Source organism: Pleuronectes platessa, chromosome 7 (assembly GCF_947347685.1).
Source record: "Pleuronectes platessa chromosome 7, fPlePla1.1, whole genome shotgun sequence".
Lineage (NCBI taxonomy): Eukaryota > Metazoa > Chordata > Actinopteri > Pleuronectiformes > Pleuronectidae > Pleuronectes > Pleuronectes platessa.
The window spans coordinates 13,912,895-13,932,626 of record NC_070632.1 but is presented as its reverse complement, the minus strand read 5'-3'; the positions used below and the strand labels follow the sequence as shown (position 1 = coordinate 13,932,626).

General features: G+C 41.1%; 5 protein-coding genes across 5 annotated transcripts; 2 read left to right on the top strand and 3 right to left on the bottom strand.

The window, feature by feature from the left end:
* Nucleotides 1–83: 83 nt before the first annotated feature.
* tspan3a (tetraspanin 3a) lies at nucleotides 84–3,779 on the bottom strand. Its single transcript, XM_053427781.1, has 7 exons — nucleotides 3,577–3,779; nucleotides 2,114–2,305; nucleotides 1,743–1,817; nucleotides 1,492–1,593; nucleotides 1,237–1,389; nucleotides 1,046–1,129; nucleotides 84–914 (listed from the first exon to the last, which is right to left on the bottom strand). Exons 1-7 carry the CDS (start codon nucleotides 3,718–3,720, stop codon nucleotides 822–824), a joined length of 843 nt encoding a protein of 280 aa, XP_053283756.1. The 5' UTR covers nucleotides 3,721–3,779; the 3' UTR covers nucleotides 84–821.
* Nucleotides 3,780–4,982: 1,203 nt separating this feature from the next.
* Nucleotides 4,983–6,519, bottom strand: ch25hl1.2 (cholesterol 25-hydroxylase like 1, tandem duplicate 2). Its single transcript, XM_053426428.1, has 2 exons — nucleotides 6,173–6,519; nucleotides 4,983–5,460 (listed from the first exon to the last, which is right to left on the bottom strand). Exons 1-2 carry the CDS (start codon nucleotides 6,517–6,519, stop codon nucleotides 4,983–4,985), a joined length of 825 nt encoding a protein of 274 aa, XP_053282403.1.
* Nucleotides 6,520–7,973: 1,454 nt separating this feature from the next.
* Nucleotides 7,974–13,094, top strand: si:dkey-24l11.2 (uncharacterized protein LOC100034462 homolog). Its single transcript, XM_053426733.1, has 12 exons — nucleotides 7,974–8,129; nucleotides 8,485–9,096; nucleotides 9,436–9,495; nucleotides 9,582–9,634; nucleotides 9,728–9,872; nucleotides 9,990–10,378; nucleotides 10,488–10,716; nucleotides 10,838–10,952; nucleotides 11,138–11,249; nucleotides 11,345–11,456; nucleotides 11,876–11,988; nucleotides 12,141–13,094. Exons 2-12 carry the CDS (start codon nucleotides 8,497–8,499, stop codon nucleotides 12,208–12,210), a joined length of 1,998 nt encoding a protein of 665 aa, XP_053282708.1. The 5' UTR covers nucleotides 7,974–8,129; nucleotides 8,485–8,496; the 3' UTR covers nucleotides 12,211–13,094.
* Nucleotides 13,095–14,657: 1,563 nt separating this feature from the next.
* On the top strand, nucleotides 14,658–15,531 carry ch25hl1.1 (cholesterol 25-hydroxylase like 1, tandem duplicate 1). The gene has a single exon (XM_053427623.1). It carries the CDS (start codon nucleotides 14,695–14,697, stop codon nucleotides 15,529–15,531), a length of 837 nt encoding a protein of 278 aa, XP_053283598.1. The 5' UTR covers nucleotides 14,658–14,694.
* A 294-nt stretch (nucleotides 15,532–15,825) lies between these two features.
* Nucleotides 15,826–19,718, bottom strand: kti12 (KTI12 chromatin associated homolog). The gene is made up of 9 exons (XM_053426775.1): nucleotides 19,503–19,718; nucleotides 18,831–18,882; nucleotides 18,695–18,747; nucleotides 18,557–18,612; nucleotides 18,370–18,449; nucleotides 18,102–18,261; nucleotides 17,933–17,995; nucleotides 16,757–16,825; nucleotides 15,826–16,023 (listed from the first exon to the last, which is right to left on the bottom strand). The coding sequence occupies exons 1-9, from the start codon at nucleotides 19,651–19,653 to the stop codon at nucleotides 15,880–15,882; spliced, it is 828 nt and encodes a 275-aa protein (XP_053282750.1). The 5' UTR covers nucleotides 19,654–19,718; the 3' UTR covers nucleotides 15,826–15,879.
* Between the last annotated feature and the right edge of the window lie 14 nt (nucleotides 19,719–19,732).

The window sequence follows — 19,732 nt, the reverse complement described above, 5'->3', positions numbered from 1 at the left end:
CAATGAACAGGGGTTTCTGTCTTAATGTGTAAAAACAACTATATTTTTGTAAAGTCGGATAAATCATGAAGCCAGAAAACACATTTCATTTCAAACTTCACCTCACATTTTATTTACATTCTCGGGTCCTATATAATCAACAAATCAAATTCTAAAACCATCTCCAGTAGATTGTTGGAACAGAGACGAACAAACAGCAAAACGAGACCAAATCGATTTAGTCTCCACTATGACTACTTTAAATATCCCACAAAATAAGTGATTACAAGGTTTGAATCTTGAAAGAAAGATCAGTCAATCCCACACCGGTGACATTTAATGCTTCACCACTGACCTAGTGGAGTGATAGAATACTGCTGGTGAAACTAGAAGTCATAACAAGAACTGAACGTAATAGTAGTAGTGTAAGAGGAGTAGTAGAAGCAGTAGTAATAGTAGTAGTAGTGGAGGTACAGGGTGAAATTATACACTCTTCTTTCATTCAAGTACATAAGTTTAAATAAAAAATATTTCAAAGCCATACACATAGTGCAAACTAACATATGAAGAAATGACCCTGTTCATATCTTACTCTGTAGATGACCGAGAGTTTAAAGTTTGGTAAGAATGATGATTAACGCCCTGATACCATAGTCAGAAACAAAGATGGCTTTCTGCATCTCATCGACCGTTACAGACTTTGGTCAAATGCTGTTTTTTTTTGTCGATCAAATAACAGGCAAGGTGTAGTGAGTAACTTAGGTGCTGTCACTGTGTTTTTTTTTCATGCTCTCTCTGAAGACATTTCTCAGTATGTGTTATGGTATTGAAAGGGTTCTCCTTTATGCGTAGGTGCCCCCAGTGATTAGAAGCTCGTAAGCAGGATCCCTGCTCCTGCGGCAAAGCACCACACATGTGCACATCATCCCTAGCATCTAGGAGAAAGAGAGAACATGTCTGATTAGTATTAAAGCTTTGAAACGCTTCACTGTAGTGGTGCAACAATGGGGCGCTGCAAAATGCACACAGTGGAAACACTGAGGTAAGAAAGTGAAAGTTAAAATACCTGGATAGCAGCAAATGTCAGTGCGGTCCAGATGATATACATCATGATCTCCTTGAGCTTTTTCACAACCAGAGCCTCACAGCCCTAGACACACAGAATATGTTCAAACATACGAAAGAATGAAGATATTCAGCTTATAAAAGGAAGTGGTCTTTAGTTTGAAAACTTGACTAATCTAAAAATAACTTTACTTCTTGGTAGAGATCTTCAGGATGAGTTAGGGACCCCGTGCAGCTTCCAATGTTGACTCTACAGCAACTGATGGGTACACTCTTGTTTTTGGATTCTTCATACCAGTGTGTATACTGCCAGTCAGAGTAATTATGGATCCCACAGCACTGGAGCTGTTTCAAATGACAACGATTTAAACCATCAATTCTACAAGCCACACAGGTAAAACACCCTCATATTGGTGGTGTTAATGGAGATGAGATGTCTGTCCTCACCTGTCTCTGCACATAGTCGATGGCACGGCTCTGAGCATTGCTATTGGTGCCATTGTACTCGTCATACACTTTCTTGATAGTGCTACTGACTTCACTTTCAACCTGTCAAGAGGGGTGAGGCAAAACACATTTGTGGACATATCTTCCTTTAACGTGATGGCAAACACAAGCAGAATAAATTAGGTCAACCATCTCTTCCGGGTGAGTATCATCAGAACAATCCTGTCCTGACATGTGTTTGTCTTCCTTACCTTGGCCCTGTAAATGTATCCTAGAACCACCACTGCCACTTCCGTTATGAAAACCAGCAGGAGAATAATCACAAACTGTGGGTGGAATATTAAGATTTAGAGCTTCACATAGATATTTACACAGACAACACAAACATGTACTGCCACTTTGATACGCACAAATAACCTTCTTCATACTTAGTCCAACAAGCAACAGAGTGCTTATGAAAAGTCAAGTTGAAAATGTTTACAGCTTGTTCTAGTTCCTCCTGAAGTAACATTTTGCCTTCAAAGTTGATCTTTGATTCATCACTTCCACAAGATCCTCCTTAAAGTGTAAATACTACTTCTCTCTGCCAATTGAAAACTGGTTTCAAAACTGGTTCACTGACCGCTGTGAGTCCACAGTAGCTCTCTCTCACTGTCGCGCAGCATCCAATGAGTCCTATAATGAAGAGGAGGGCTCCAACTGCAATGATGACCACGGCTGGGACGAACGTGTACACGTCCTCGAAGAAATGATCGTAGTCGTCGTACGTGATGAAGACGTAGGCTCCAACGTAGCACAGGACGCCAGCAGCGGCCTGATGGGGACAGAAACCTCAGCATTTTATTTGAGCATACCCACAAAGGCAAATCAAGTGGCAATACCTTGAAAAACTCAATGCATGCGGCTCCACGCAGTTTTATCATGTGGTAAATGTCTTGAGATAATGTGTGATTTAATCTGGCACAATATTAGCCAATATAATATGATACATAACTCTACAGTAGTAATACCATACTGAAACTCGACAATGTTTGATAATCAGATAAATATACTTTACTTTAGGCCCATTAAGTTCATTTGACAGATATCGTTACTTTGCAGATTAAGTTTTCGAAAGTCCAGGTCATATTGATCCATGTATTATATAACATTATATCAGATTCTCTAAATACCCAACAGTATGTTAAGTATGTGCATCATATATGATAAATGCAGTCTATGATTATAATATACACATTACACTTAGCTGCTCATTAGTTATTCTTTGTTTTCAGCTGCCTTTAACTCTCCTCTATGCTTTACAACACGTTTGAATTAAATCAAGAGAAACTCTACAACCCCTCTACATTGTATCTGTTTGTTTAAGGAATCTATTTACATAGCTGCACAGGAGTTATTTGAGTTACTCACTCATATCTATTGCTGTCATTGCTCCAAGACTTTAGTTGTTACCCTCACAGGTAACTTGATCTTGTTTTCACATTGAACTACGTTTTCCAGTTTGAAAAAAAAATCTAAAATGTAGAATGAGCACTTTGACACAACTCTGTTATACACTTTGTAGCTGTGTGTTAATTCAAAATGAATGTGTTGTTCAGTCTTGTGCAAATGACTCAGTAGCTGCACTGTGATCCTGCTCTGGGACAGGGTCTCGTATTTCAGAACATGTCTATTAGCTTTTCCTCCACCGCCTCCTGGAAAATGAAATGATGCATGTGTTGACATGTGTTGACGTGGAGTTAGCTTAGCATCGCTGTGTAGCTGCTTCGTGTGGTGACTGTTGTTTGGTGCATTGACTCCGACCTGCTCCTCATAGCGGAGGTGTGACAGTTAGAAAATGTCCCTTCCTCTCGAGTCGGACATGACAGTTGCCTCACTGAACGGAGCTGTTAGCAAAGAACATATTGAGCCAACATGTCTTCTCTGAATGACTGCACTCTCAAACTTTTATAACTCTTCCCTTCAAACAAAGCTAGCCTCAGCTAGGCTAGCAGCTGACAGGACACCTACCTTAGCTTAGCTGCATGTAGCTAGCTGCTGCGGCTGTGACGCACGTTGAAAACAGTGAGAAACTCGCAGACTCACCCAGAAAATGAGGTTGAGAAACACCAGCACCGTCTTCGAGGACGTGATGCCGCACTGTCCCATCTTCAGCGCCGGGGGTTCGAAGCTGTACGTGTTGGAAAGTTGTGCAGGTTGTCCTACACAAACACACACAAACACACACATACACACACTCAAACACACTCCATGTCCCAACTCTCTGTGACACACCAGCGCCACCAACAGAACAAGAAACACTCTCCTCACACCGACCTTTACTCAGTATTTCCCCATCTTCACACAATTGTCTGTGTGCATCTTGTATTCTAGCCACTCTATGGGTTTTATAAGTAATTTATGCAGCTAAATAATAATAAAAAAATGAATTAAAAAAAAAGTCTGTTGAATTCAGTCAAAATGGAAGTAGAAGCGCTTTGCTAGCATCTAGTGCTGGGACATGTAATCTGAGTTTTACCTTCCTGTCCCTCATAGATAAAACAAGTGAGAGTATTGGTAGCAGTCTGGGATTACTGGTGTTACAATATGTGTTCCAATAAGAGTCAAGATTCTATAAGATGAGTTGTCATTCCAAAACATGAGGGACATCAGAGGGAATGGACCTAGGTGCTGAGGTCCTGATGAGCAGCAATGAAATAGAACAGCAGCAGCAAATAAATTCAATACAACAATGAATCAATAGAAACTCAATCTAAACAAACAATAGCAATAGCAATACTAGTTTCAATAAGAGTTAAATCCTACAAATCCAGACACATTGCTCATTAAATTTGCCTTTATAGTAATGTATGCACACAATAGAGTCTGGGTTGAATCCACAAATACAAAATTGATTGAATTATTCTCTTAGAAAAATCAATGAACATGTTTACAATGTTAAAGAAAGGGGCTTAGAATTCCTCAAGTCGCCCCCTAGTCCAGATCCACACCGAAAAACCTTCCTTTGTTCATGCTCTACCCCTTCACAAAATGTTATCTAGTTTATTTTATAATACGGAAAAAACACAACAACACAAACAAACGGTATAACGTAGGTTATCAAATTAAACTAAAGGAACTGAAATTTGAAAACGTGAGAATGGGAAGAGTGAGGACCGGAAAGGATGGATTACAAACATGAAGAAGAACGTACTGAAAGCCAAGTCCAAAGCTTGGGATCACTTTCAATGTAGAGAAACCAGACACACTGGACGATAGACACAATTTTGTTTTATTAAGATTATGCACAAACTTTAAATAATAGTTTTTGGAGATATGATGAACAAATCTACACATTATCATAAAATATACAGGAAATCATTGCAGGTAATACACAAAAATGTCTCCATTTACAAGGAAAAATAAAAAATGTAGATTCATAATAATCTTGATAATTTTAACCCTAACAAACAGACACATTCAAAACATAGATCTCTATGTGTAACAGGCTTTTATTTTATAGATGAAGAGAAGCTGACATCAGCATATGTGCCAAATATTTTGTCCCAGTGGCAGAAGTGTGGTGCAAAGTTGGTGTTTGGTTTCTGGTGGTGCACGTCATGTTTGCTGGGCCCCCCGTAGATGCCAAATGGTATCAGACGCGATGTCGACCAGGGGAAATCATAGCCACAGTGATCCTCTATAGAGACGTAGACGTGCACCACCATGAAGGCCCATGTGGTGAGAAGGTGGCATCGCAGGATCACAGGGTTCAGGGTTGTCCAAAAGCCGACCGTGATCAGCTCCCAGCCGCCGAGACACTGAGTGGTGAGAGCAAAGGGTGAAGTGAAATTATGGTGGATGGCGTGGAAAGTGACGTACAGCCAGCGGATCCTGTGGTGGAGCAGATGCCAGATAAAGTACTGGAAGTCAAAGAGCAGGAGGTTGCCGATCACTCCAGCTGTCAACTCCATCAGGAACGGAGCCTGGAAAGGAAAGGAGGCTGCAGCGTATCATCCGTTCTGCTGAGAAGGTGATCAGCTGCAATCTGCCATCTCTAAAGGACCTGTTTGCCTCGAGGACCCTGAGGCGTGCAGGCAAGATTGTGGCTGATCCTTCCCACCCGGGTCACAAACTCTTTGAGGTTCTTCCCTCGGGCAGGAGGCTGCGGGCCATCAGGACCAAAACCTCCCGCCACAAGACCAGCTTCTTCCCGGCTGCAGTTGGCCTTATCAACAAGGCCCGGGACCCCCACCCGACTCTGACTTTTATTCCGCCCCCACACCTCAAGGATGTGTTAAATTAACACATTATATCATATCATATTATATTATACTGCATTACATTGCATATTGCAATCGGACACTGTTTACTCTTTTGCATTTGCATATCACTTTTTACTTAACTTTTTATTTCCTTTATCTTTTATATATTTTTATTCAGAAATGTTTATGTCAAAATAAATGTTACTTTGCATAAATATTGGAAAAAAGTGAGTAAATAAGAAGTAAACAGTGGGTAAATATATACTGGTTTTCTATTTTTTATTGCTTTTCCTATGTATGTTGTATTTATTGCGTTTTTATGTTATTACGTTTTTATGTTTCTATGTTCATTGTATGCACCAATTACCAGAACAAATTCCTTGTAGGTGTAAACCTACTTGGCAATAAAATACTTCTGATTCTGATTCTGATTCTGGTCCGGGAGGTCAATGGGTGGCCTCCATGCCCACTGGGCCACTGATGCCGGGAGCACTAAGAACACATGGTTGTACAAAGTGACGCCTGCACAGTGCAGCAATGTGGAGGCGGTCGGCCGTCGGCTGGGCTGGATCTTGAACTGCTGGACCCAGGCCCACCGGTCCCCCATGATGTCACAAACGAGGAAAAGAAGGCACAAGATGAAGTAGGAAGACACAGTCAGAACAATGGGGAAGAGGGGGGATCTCAAATAGTGTCTGTAGTTGAGCCTCAGACTGTCCCACACAGGCTGCAGCAAAGAGTCGTTTCCCAAGCATCTCATCCAAAGATCTGCACTGACATCCATATTCACCCTGAAGTAAAAATCACAAGGTGAATCCTTTACTGTCTGAGGCATGTAGATGTTTGAGCCATGGTAGAGACTTTATACCATGAGTGTCTGGTTGTGCTTTGCTCAGTGTGTGGTGTCAAGTGACGGCCGAGTGACACAAATTATTCATACCCCCTCAACACATGATAAATTGTTTAGGATGACAAATTCTACTTTGCTCAAACTTTCTATCAGAGCTGTATTTTGGTTCATGTTCAGGCTCAAGTGACTTTATTTGCCAGTTACACAAGTACAAACCCACTGAAATGATTGTGTAGATTACATGGACATTTAAAGACATAAAGACCAACAATGAATGAGGTAGAAGAAGGGACACAAGCCATACATATAATGATATAAATGATATATACATAATAATATAAAATAAGGAATAGAAACTGCATTGTATAAAAGGACATGGGATTACGATTAGAGGTCAGGTTTAATATAACGTATAATATCTATATTATAATATATAAAATAATATAATAAACATTAATACATACTGAAGAGTAATAAAAAAAACGCAAAGGTTGGGTTTACTCAAGTGAGCAGTTATACTGATGAACTATGGATGGACCCAGCCGGTGGTTATTTTTATGTGACACTATCTTGCAGGAAAATATGTAGATCACATCACATGACCTTAGACAGTAGATGGACTTTGTTCGGTTAACATTATGGAATTCAAATATAACTTTTTTTCTGGGCATTATAATGATGTTGTGCACAAGTAGACAGGCTGCAATGTAGATCAGTTTGAGTTTGGACAGCTCATAAATATAAGTTTGAGAGCAAATTTAAAGTATGAGTTGATTAAATATAGGTAGAATTGGTGGTTCAAAGTAAAGTTTTTTTTTTAACTCTCAGCTGTTCAATCAATCATGCAACTCATCATTACAAATCAAAAGAACTCATGTTAGAATGGTTTAGAATGTTCCAAAGTCATCTAAAAATTCATATCCCACGCCCGACATAAGTTAAATTACAGAAAATATCGTAAGATTATTACAAAATTGTTGTGTATCATTTCTTATGTAATTGTTTCCACAGGTCAGGGAGGAACTTTGGACCTTTTGAACATGTTTGACTTGTCTTTAAAATCTACATAATTCCTCCAACACAACGTGGCAAACTCCACCTGCCAATAAAGATTGTGTGATAAGTAACTATTTATTTACAGTCTGTGGATAAGACAAGAAACTGTTTTCTCAGCTGCTGAGTTCAAAGTGAAAAGTGAAAAGTGACCCTCCAGACTGTAGAGGGCGCTGACGTATTTTTTCCTTTTCACACTTTCCACCCGAGGCAAGTGAAGACCCGCCTTTAGCTCTGATTGGCTCATATTTGGGCAAGATGCGTAATAACTGGTCAGAAGCCTATCATAGACAAGGTAGAGGCGGGTCTTCGCTTACCTTGGGTGGAAAAAACAAATACGTAATGACGCAACACCGTTACGCTTCCCACGCACGTTTACGTTACGTGCAGCACGTAAACATTCAGCTGACAGCTTGAAGTCAAGCCATTCAATTTATGGTTTTATTTTCCCACGGAATAAACCTTTGCCTGGACCCTTGCGTGTCTTTTAGGTAACGTCATTTCTTTCAACACTTACAGTGCTAAGATCGTCCCCATCGACAATTACACGTGAAGTGTAACTAGCTAAGTAAGGCAGCTAATGTTTGACTGTGATTATGTTATGCTAACAGGCTACATGGGCAAAGGTATGTGGACGCCCCAGTACACAGCCCACTTCAAATATTGTTTAACTTGGCTTAGCCCCCTTACCTCAGGTCTTCAGATTTAACTTAAGGGGGGCATCAGATACTTCTTTTTTATGGAGGTCCTTGCCATTTCCACACAACAATGCTCCTTAGTATTTGTGTGTTAAGAGAAGAAGTAATTGCATTTCAGTAATCAGTGTTACCGTGTTCCTTTATTCAGGTCTTTGTAACAATGGAGAGTTGTGAGGAAGGAAATGCACCTGAATCTGAACCAGTTCAACGCACCCAGCCGCTCTGCCGCTTCTTCTCTCAAGGCCGGCACTGTAGTTTTGGCATCAGATGTAAATTTCAGCATGTGAGAGATGACGCCGGTGCTCACGAGAAGAAAACTGACAGGACACCCAGCCAGCCAGATGTCCACCAGGACCCTGGTGGAAATGTGGGGCACAGGCCTCCTCACCCTAACAAGTCCAGGGCTGGCCCCCCAGCCACAGGTCGCCGCCGCCCCTGTCGCTACTTTCTCTCCGGCCACTGCACCATGGAGGACAGATGTCGCTTCTGGCATCCACCGCAGCTCCCCTCAGTGGATGACCTGCCTGTTTCTGGAGATCAGATGAGACCCGCTTCGAGGATGATACCAGTGCCCCGTCCCGGCATCCTCCAGGAGGTCAAGCTGTGTGACCTGACTGAGGACGTGGCCGAGCAACTACGAGAGACAGAGATCAAGCAGCTGAAGAAGCGTTTTCCCAAAGACAAGCTGATTATTCAGGAACGAAGTGATGGCAAAGTAACTTTTTACAGGATGACTGTGGAGGCCACTGATCCAGACTGGGTACACAGTTTCTTCTTCCTCCTATCTCTGCTCTTCCTTGACCTTATTTATGTAATACAAAGACAAATGCAATGTTAAGTAGCACAGAAAAACTAAGAATTTGGATCAAGCTGTACCGAATTAAGTCCACTTATTCGAAGGGAAAGTGGGTAAAGCGGTGATTAAGAATTTTGGCTCATTTGACTAAGTTATTGGGAAACTATATTTGTTGTTCCAATATTCTCATGTTTTGTTTTTTTAAACCACTGACCCACTTTTTTTTTTTAAATATATCCTGTCATTAGAATGAATAAAGTATTTAACCTGTAAATATTATGCACTCTGCATTGTGACCTGCAGCCTTTTGATCTGAAAGAAATTGACATCATGGTGAGCTTCCCAGACAATTATCCACAGGAGGTAAATGACATTAAGGTTTTTCTGTAATGTTTTCATGTAACTTACACAAACAACAGTTTCTAACAACCTTGATGTCTTCTCCTTAGGTTTTCACTTTGAATGTACCATTGGATAAGGATCTGCCAGAAGTTATGGCAAGGTAAAAGCTTTTCACTTCATTTATTTATTTACAATGGTTGTTGATTGTAGATAACGGTTGCAGTCTTTTTTTTAAATGTTTCTGTCTGCACAGACATGCAGAAGAAGCCTCTTTGGAGTGGCTTCAGGCCAAGCATGCAACCAATCTGCTTCGGGGAAAGGTAGAGCTGCTCTTCCGGCCTTTTCTGCGCTGGCTAGATCGAAGTTTGGAGAGACTGTTCACCGAAGGAGCCAGGCAGGTGAGTCTACAGCCTCTGTGAACAGCAGATGATTGTAAATGTTGTGTCTTCCCTTTGAATTTACTGTCATTTCAATAAACGCTTCAACTAGAACGTTTTCATTTTGAATTTTTGCAGTTAAAAAAAGAAATTGATGTAGAAAGGGCTGGACTGCAGTTTATACCATACCAGGAGCTCCAGGCAGCAGTATGTGAAAAATCTGAGAAGGTCACCTCCTCTGAGCCTGCCTCTGACACCACTCCTGCTCCTGATGCAGATGGGGATACTAGTGGTGAAGAAAGACTAGAAATGACAGAAGGTGAGAGTGCAGTGGACGGAGGAAAGCTGCCTCGTTCAGGCTGTGATAAAGAGCAGCAGCAGGAGGAGGAAGTCAGTCATCTGGTTGAGAACATTAAGATCAGTGATCCCCGCAGAGGCACCGAGGTGAAGGTGCTGGGACTGAGGCTGGGAGAGAACACAGCCACCTTAGTTGCCCAAGAGATCACGGTTTCTCTTCAGTGTAATAGGTAAAGAAAAAAGCACAAAAAGAAATCAAATTAAAGCTGTTCTTTTTTTAGAGTAAGCAGAATCCTCAGTTGTAAAGCCGACTCTTTTCTGTGTGTGTCACATCTGCAGGTGTAAAGTCACCGCAGACCTGATCCTCAACGGCCGGACAGCCTGCGCAGCTCAATGTGAAAAGTGCAGCACAAGCATCAACGCTGCATACAGGCCCTGCATGCTGCACCATTACAGCGACGTCCTGGGCTACCTGGACCTCCACAACGTCACAACTGCTGACCTGGTGCTTCAGGACTGTGACCTCATCGTGGGCTGCCTCAGCTGCTCCCAGGAGTGCCCTGTCCAGGTAATGAAACACGTTGAATCAAGACGTGTGTAAATTAACATTGTGAAATCACACCAAGAAAACAACTGGAATATGAATTGATGGGTTCGGCCCCTTTGTTTTTGTTTTAATTTCTCCTCAGAATCTTTCCTATGGACAAACCAAAGAGTTAAACTGTGAACACTGCCACAGCAAACTTAGTATACTGGCTGAGAGCGTAAGATTCCAGTATATTCAGCCCCGCACCAACAAATCAGGTCAGAGCTAATCTGCATTTGTTATCAGCAAATGTTTTATAGCTAAGAATAGCATTTTTGCCTCACATTGTTTGGTTTAAAAAGCTACAGAATGCATGAAACCTTTATAAATGAACATTATACTCATACAGATGTGAATGTGTTTACTGTCAAATGTACCAATCCCCCCCCTCCCCTTTGTGCAGGTTCAAGTGCTGTTAGTTATAAGACCATAAGAGATCCTGCCGTGCAAAAGGGGAAGCCACTACCAGATAAAGGAGCATGCAAACATTACAAACAGAGCCATCGCTGGCTAAGGTAACGTCCTTTCTGCGTCCTGTTCAACTTCTCGTTTCTGATATCTGAGATGTTTCCTGGAGAAGTCGGTGCAAGATTTGTTTCCCTGTTTTTAGGTTTCCCTGCTGTGGCCGGGCCTACGCATGTGACGTGTGCCACGGTGAGGACCAGGACCACCCAATGGAACTCGCCACCAGGATGATTTGTGGCTACTGTGCCAAAGAACAGGTTAGTCACAGACATAACATGACATTACATTTTAGGCATCTGTTGTATATACTGATTTGCATCAGTATATGAGGTTACTCCCATTCAACGTAACATTAGAAAAGGGCATTAAGTTGAGAGTCTCAGCTTTCTAAGTTTTACTACAGAATGTAGATGTTGATTAATATTATAATATTCAGCTTCATATCATCGGTTGTTTTATTTTAATAAGGTAACATTGTCGAAAAAATATGCACAAGTTTAGCTTATGGAGTGAAAATATTTGACGAAAGGTGAAATGTAGAGGAAAAGAGTTTGAGAACCATCTTGATTTGCTCAGTTAATTTATTCAATCATAAATACAAATTTTGGTCCCACCAGGAAGCTTGTATGCATTTGTTAGTTTTACTCCGTTCTTATTATTCTCATTTCTGTTGCAGCCATACGGCAATGGAAAGCCTTGCATCAGTTGTGGGAGCATGATGACCAGAGGCACTCGCACCAGCCACTGGGAGGGAGGACTGGGCTGCAGAAGCAAAGTCAAAATGAACAGGTACATCTATCGAACGACAAATTTTAATTAACTTTACTGAAGAAAACATACCAGGAGTAATAGAAATTTTTAACTCATGAACACAAAGATTGACATTAACACGTTCCTGTTGATAAAAGTTAATCAGAGGATTTTTTTTCTCTTCACTCTAGAAATGATCGACACAAATACGCCAACACCAACAAAACGATTTCCAGGAAGGCAGCCAGTGAAAAGAAGTAGCTGGTGAAAAAGAGGGTTGTTGTTTTGTCCGGTGAAATGACATTATGGTTTCTATGAAATATGTGTTGCCTTAAAAAATAATTTAGTTATGATCATTCATAATGTGAGAGGGAGAAGTGTGCATATTCAGATCTGCATTTAAAATCTGAAGCTTTGGTGTGGATTGAGTGAAAAGATCTTGGTTTAGTATTAAACTCAGGTTTAACAGGTTATCGCATATAATGCGATAGAGAGTGAGTCAATGCATGGAGGTCATTTGATGTGATCGCAGAATGTGTTAACAGATCAGAAGTGTCTTATTTCCTTGTTTAATCCTGTTACAATAGAAAAAGAGGTACACCTAGCTTCAGGTTATCTCTGGACTGACAATGCAGAGTGTAGACATGTGTCCAACCATTTCAGAAAAACACAACACAAGTTGTAAAACTTAACTGTGGGGTTGTAAGTGGTTCGATAACTTCTGCTAAGGAGATAATGTTTTCGTCTGTGTTTGATAGTCACCAGGATTATGTAGAAGCTACTCCACCGTTTTCGAGCATGACTGAATGAGGGAACCCATTAAATCTCGGTGCAGATTGGGGAATTTCGTTTTTCACTTTCTTTAACACTACAAAATATGCGTTTTTCAACATTTTCGTTTATTAGAGAATAATTCATGAATCTTGATTTAAAAAATAAAAAAATGGACACATTTGGAAGAAAAAAAATCCAGACTTAGCGAATTTCAATGTTGTTTCGTGAGGGGACTGTGGGATCTTGGCAGAGGTCTGAACTCTACTGAGTGACATTCTAGATTTACATTAGAAATGTATCTTCAACTAAATAATCATTCTTATAATAATAATTGATTCTGCTACTTGGATTAAAAAACTGAGAATTGTTAACGTGTGTCAATATTTCACATTTACAAAAAGGCTTTCTGCCTTTTGTCCTTCAATGCATCTGTGCTGGATGAGTCTCAAGCTTATCAATGTGTTGTTGTGCAATAGTAGAAGTAGATTTGACGTTGGCTAATTATTAATAATCATGAAATATGATTATTAAAAAAAATATGTATTTATTAAAAATAATTAAAAATGATAAAGCTATTATTTAAGAATAGTAAAATAATTAATTAGAAATGATACAGTTATCAATTAAGAATAATACAATCTATAATTATTACTTATCATCGCGGGGCACCACCCTGTTTACTGGGACCAACAAGTCAATCTTTAAATATCAGTCTCAAGTGATATAAGTTATATTAATAATCTTAATATTTAATATTAATGATTATATAATAAACAATGAAGGGTTTTAAGTTCGAGTACAGGCTATAGTAATCCAGCTGTATTCACATACATATGCACAAATAATCACAGAATCCAGATACTTTATTTTTTTATTTATTAAAACGGGAAATAAAGTTAATCTTATTTCAATGGTGTGTGTGTGTGTGTGTGTGTGTGTGTGTGTGTGTGTGTGTGTGTGTGTGTGTGTGTGTGTGTGTGTGTGTGTGTGTGTGTGTGTGTGTGTGTGTGTGTGTGTGTGTGTGTGTGTGTGTGTGAGACGAGGTCACGTGGTGACGTCGTCTGGCCGAATTCAAGATATTACGTTCACGTAATTTCAAAATGGAGTATTACGACCCCAGTGACGCCACGTATTACGACCTTATCTCCTCGTGGTCTTGGCTAGAACCACGTGTTTTAAACAAGGGAACCTTAGAACAAGATCTGTTCTCTCAGGGATTTGACTACGCTAGTTTAAGTATCAGAGGGTCTGTGTATGTATACATGAAATGTGTACGAACGTGTGTGTGGGTAGGTTTAGGAGAAGAGAGAGAGAGAGAGAGGGAGAGAGAAAGAAAAGCTCTAAAAATATCGTCAGGGACAAACTTCCGACAAAGCGGGCAGTCCAGCTACGTGAGATTTATCTTTTAACAGATGTAAATCTCCGCACAATATCTCTGACGGTAACACGCTAAGAGGAAATGCCGGCTGAGCTTCCTGTTGCGGGACCCTTTCAGGTAAAAAGAGGTCAAATCTCAGTGGGCGGGGCTTGGAACTCAGCGGGGTTCCAAGGGATCCCCAGGACATTTTCCACCACCAGGGGGAGACTCCTTACCTGCTGGAGATGTCTGCTCCCCCACTCAGAGGAGCACTTCAGGGTCCATTGGAATGTGGAACTTAGTCGAACTGGTTTCAGCCTGGCCCCCACGCCTCACGCACCCCACAACCCTTTGTGTGGACTCCAACACATGGTCATTTCACTGGGCTGTTGCCCAACAGTGAAATGTCTAATACCTGTGCTTGAACACTTGTTAATCTTGGGAAGGTCTGCATGTGGACATTGAGCCGCAAGGAGTGGGAAAAAGTGCTGATCTGCTCCGATTGGGAGCAAAGCCTCTTCTGTGACCTCTACTGTATAAAGGCAGAACTTTGTGGTGATCAGGAGACTTTCAGCAGCAGCAGCAGCAGCAGTGTTCGTTATACTTGCACTAAGATGCTGAACATCAGTGAGTTGCCTTTGGAGCTCCTGCCTTCCCGGCCCTCAGACCGGCTTCTGCAGCCTTTCTGGGATTATTTGCTTTTACACCACCTGCCTCTCTTATCATCTCCATTTTTCCCAGTCCTACTTGCTTTTTCCAGTTATGTCTTCTTCAGCTTACCTTTCGCTGTGCTGGACCTCCTGGGAGAAAAGGTGCCTTCCATGTATAAGTACAAGATCCAACCGGACAGGCAGCCAACAGTGAGGATGATGGTGAATAGCTTCCTCAAGGCGCTGTATAACCACATCTTCTTTGTTATTCCATCTGTAATAATCTGCATGTTCATATTGCCTGCACCAATTCTGCCACATGAGGCTCCTACTCTGTGCGAGGTTTTCATCGACGGACTGGCTGCACTTCTCGTCTTTGACACGCAGTACTTCATTTGGCACTTCATACATCACAAGAATTCACAGCTTTACCGCTGGATCCACGCCATCCACCACGAATATGTGGCGCCCTTCTCGTGGTCGACCGAGCAGCTCAGCATCCCAGAGCTTTTGACCGTGGGACTGTGGAGCAACCTGGACCCTATTGCTTTAAAGTGTCACCCGCTGACCACGTGGTGCGTCACCTTCTTCAGCATCTGGATGTCAGTGGAGGACCACATAGGCTACGACCTGCCGTGGACCCTCAACCACCTGGTGCCTTTTGGTTTGCTGGGTGGTGCTCCGGCTCATGACATGCACCACCAGAGGCCGAGCAGCAACTACGCTCCTTTCTTCAGTCACTGGGACATCATCTTCGGCACCAGCGTTCCTCTGAAGAAAAAAACTTTGCGATCATGGTAACAACTGAAAATAACAGTTTATTTGTAATTGTCTCTCTGTTAAATCAATTTTCATTATTTTTCTATCTGCATTGTCTATAATTTTGTAAAATTTTGTCTTTGTGAGGCTTTATGTTTATGTTTTTTTCTCTGTTGTGTCAATAAATTAATTTGTAAATAACACAGGTACAAGTAATGTACTTTCTTTAATACTTTTTCTGGTAATGACTAATTTATCTCATTAAATTGTACTGCTTTTGGTATCTCCGATGCGAGTAGATTCATCTAAAATGTCCAATAACACACAAACAGGCAATAAATATTTACATACATTTATTTGGAACAAAAAACAGGCCAGAGATAGTAGTCTTCAGTTTAGGCTCTTATTTAGATACTGCACAAACATGTTGGAGATTTTCCCCGTGTTCTCTGTCGGGTGCGTCTTGGTGTAGCTGATGAACTGGCGCCGTAGTTTCCGCAGCTCTGCCATGTTGATGCCCCTGGTGAGCTCGATGTTAGTCATCGGGTTAAGGACAAGCTGTTCTCACATGAAGACAGAAAATCCTCCTCCTCAACAGTATAAAGAAGAGATAAGGAACTGAGCACAGTATCTGAAGGTCACAGTATCACACCTCAAGTCTTTCAGGAGGAAGACATAAACCACACAACACAATGTGCTGAATGTCTCCGTCATTACTTAAAAATTCAAAGTTTGTCATTAAAGGCAGACCTGTGCAGAGTCGAATGCTCTTTTAAGGTGGTTTCTGATCTTAACCACAGCCTTCACAAAGGAAAGATTTAAGTGTTTGCTTTTGAGAAAGTGTGCCAATAAAAATCAACTCATCAGTGTAATTTGGTTTCTCTCCACCACAAATATATATGTATATGTATATATATATATATATATATATATATATCCCACAGTATTTTATTACAGCCAGGACCTTTAACAGTGATTGGCTGCTGTAGCTTTCTTCTGAGCTCTTTGATGGACATGCATTCATCCACCATCCCCTAACATGTCATTTGATATAGAGTGCTTTGCCTCCCACTGGTGAGGGAAAGACTTGCTTTACAAAGGCAGATGATGAAAATGAGTCATCCCAGTCATTGGCCTTGACAGATCACCGCTACCTGGACGTGTGACGTCACACAGGGATGCAAACATGAACACGTATATCCACTGAAAAAAGCAGCTTAAATGAAAAAGTTTCTAAATAACAATATGTACATGTGAGAAAGGATATCTTTTCTGTAGCTCCTGGAACTGATATGAGATCCCCGGGAACACTTGTCTTCTGTGAGTTGAAAATTGCCTGAAATTTTTTAATGAAATTAAAAACAGTACATAATGTTCCTACTGAGAAATGCAAGTTCCCAGGGGCTTTGGACTGTTGAGAGTCCAATAGTACACACTGATCCACACTTCTCTTCTTATTCATCTTATTAACAGGAAAGTTGTTTAAAATACTAGTTATTGAATGAAAGCATTTCGGTTGCTAAAATGAACAAACTATTTCAGGCAACTACCTGCTGGACTCAATGGAACATCAAGCGGACAGAGCAGGTCATTTCTTATTGGCTGAAAACCATTAGCAGCCACATGACATCACAGGCATGTCAATAAATTGATAAACACTTGCAGGGACAAAGGTGTTCACACAACAGGAGACGCAAACACACACCTTGACGAGCAGCACAAGCAGAGGGAGCACCACTTTATTTTAAGTCATAGGGGCTGGATGGTGGATATTGAAAAGATACAACCTATAGTTACTGCATTAACTTTGTATGCACGGAAAAGTCTACACTGAAAAGTAATTTTTTATTTTTCAATTCATAACTTGCAAGTCTCACTTTGGTGATCGGGAAATATGATATAAAGCACTGCACAGACAGAAGAGTATCAGTGTCGGGCACGAAAAAAATAACAATATAGGAGGAGGAAGATTTTTTCCATTTTGAAATGTGAGAGAAAAGTAAAAGTATCAAGAATAAAGCTGCACTAAATAAGGAGATTTTTCTGTTTTGAACATTGAGAATTAGGTCAAAATGTCTAGATTCAACCAATTTCAAGTTTAAATTCAAGCTTTCAAAAAAAAACGTATTTCCGTGATTGTGTTCGATTGCCAACACAATGAGATGTAGGAATTTGAAGAGATGTTGCTGAAAACAGTCTGTTCAGATAGAGAAGCCACACCAGCTTGAAAAGATAGAACACTGGCAACTTAAACAGCTTTCAGTAGTTCTACAATTAAACTTTATTCTCAAAATTCAAAAGTAAAAAAAAAATCCTCCATTGTTTTCTTCTGCCTGGCCCTACTCCTCAAAACAAACTGGGACCAGCAAAAAATATACACAACTAGAGAGAAACCGGAGAGACTCATTCATGGTCAAACAGAAAAGAACAGAATAAAACATACCACTAAGACTTCTTGTGTGATCTTGTCCAACTCGTACAAGAAGTTTGAAGACGACAGCGGTTGCTGTGAAGAGACAAGGACTTATTACCATCAGGCAGTCAAAAAGGTAGAATGACACGAAATGAATCTGCACGTGTGTTAAAGAAATAAAAGCATGCCTGTCCCTTACACTCTGCGTAGACTGGTTAGGTGCGGGTGCTTTTCTTTTGAAAAGTGCGTCGGAGATGGCTTCAAACGGGAGCGTGTCGTCCTTCAGGATGGAGAAGAGAGGACTGTCCCATCGGTTTCTGGAGTCTGGAGCTTCATATCGAAGAACTAACGCGTCAAAGCTAGAAGGGAGAAAAAAAGGAAAAGATAAAAGAGCATAATTATATTTTTACCCCTACGTCACTGATGGACATGCACACACTCTGTATGTGCGGAGGCCTCTCACTCACATGTCCTGTGTGTACTGCTCAGCAGCCTCTCGACCGCTGTTCCACGACGAGCTCTGTTCATCTGACGTCAAACAGTAAACCTTCAGTAAGAGAGAGCATGAAGGCTTATGTGACTAATGTAAAGGTTTTTTTTCATTCAAATATTAAATTATAGTTCATTCAGACAGTAATGTATCTAGCCACTCACCAAGCAGTGGGGTGTCTGTGCGTGTTTGATGAGACAGAACAGTTCATAGCGGTAGCCTGTGAAGTATTTCAGTGTTAAATCTCAGAGCATAGACAAACCACGGTGATTAAAAAGCAAACTATGAATCTTATCATTTACCTTTAATGTAATTTAATGAGTCCAAAATCACAATGTCGTCCTTGTTGACTTTTCTAAACAACCAAAAATATCACATGTTAAAAAAAGTGGCAGTGACAGCAAAACAGCAGTGATGGATCCGCTGTGTGAAGCTCACCTCTCTACCTCGGCTTTCAGAGAGCCTCGGACATTTTTCTCCTTTTGGGAATCTGGGACAAATACAACAAGGTTAAGTTGCTGCAGAAATCCAGGGTAAGTCAAAAATAAATCCTGATTCAGATCAGCCCTCTTAAGTCTCCTTAGACCCTTTAATTTAGCCTGTGACATAATGTGGGAAACAGTTCAGCTTCAACTGGAACTGAAAGGTCTGACTGTTTTGATGATAATCTTAATGAAATATAATCCTGATCCGTGATTGGTCAAATAGCTGCAACCTTCCTCAACGACCAATGAGGGAGACGCTTCAAAGCAAACCCCTTTCAAAATAACATGAATTCAACGCTGCACAGTTTATAAATACACCCATGTGCTCCATCTCTCTCCATGTTCTCAGGATGTATTATAGTCATCCATCGGCGGACCTAACATCTCTACAGAGATGAGTCCACCTTAACATCAAGTCATGTTAACCAACTGGTCCCACAGTTGTTCTTCCACAAGTTGATTGGTTAAATTCAAATTAGCAGTTTAGATTGCGATGCTCCAGTTGAATTAAAGCTGTGAAGGCTCTGGTGGGTGGCCAAGATGTGAAAGATGCCTCCAACACTCACAGGAACTAATTCATACGCCAGGTGGCTACAGGAAGTTGGACGTGGTTGGAATCACTTGCCTGCGTAAACACTGTTTTTGTCAACACCCAGAGCTCCGTCTCCCACAATGTGAACCTTGGCTTTTGAGCTTTGTTCGAAATGAACCTTCAGCTCCTCCGCCCGTCGCGTTTTGCCGCTACACGGGAAACCGCACATCACGACCAGAGGCATGGCTGCTGCGTATCCTCAAAATAAACTGGCCATGGGGATGGGGTGACACTTTCTTCTGGTTGTACGGTGGCAGAACAGA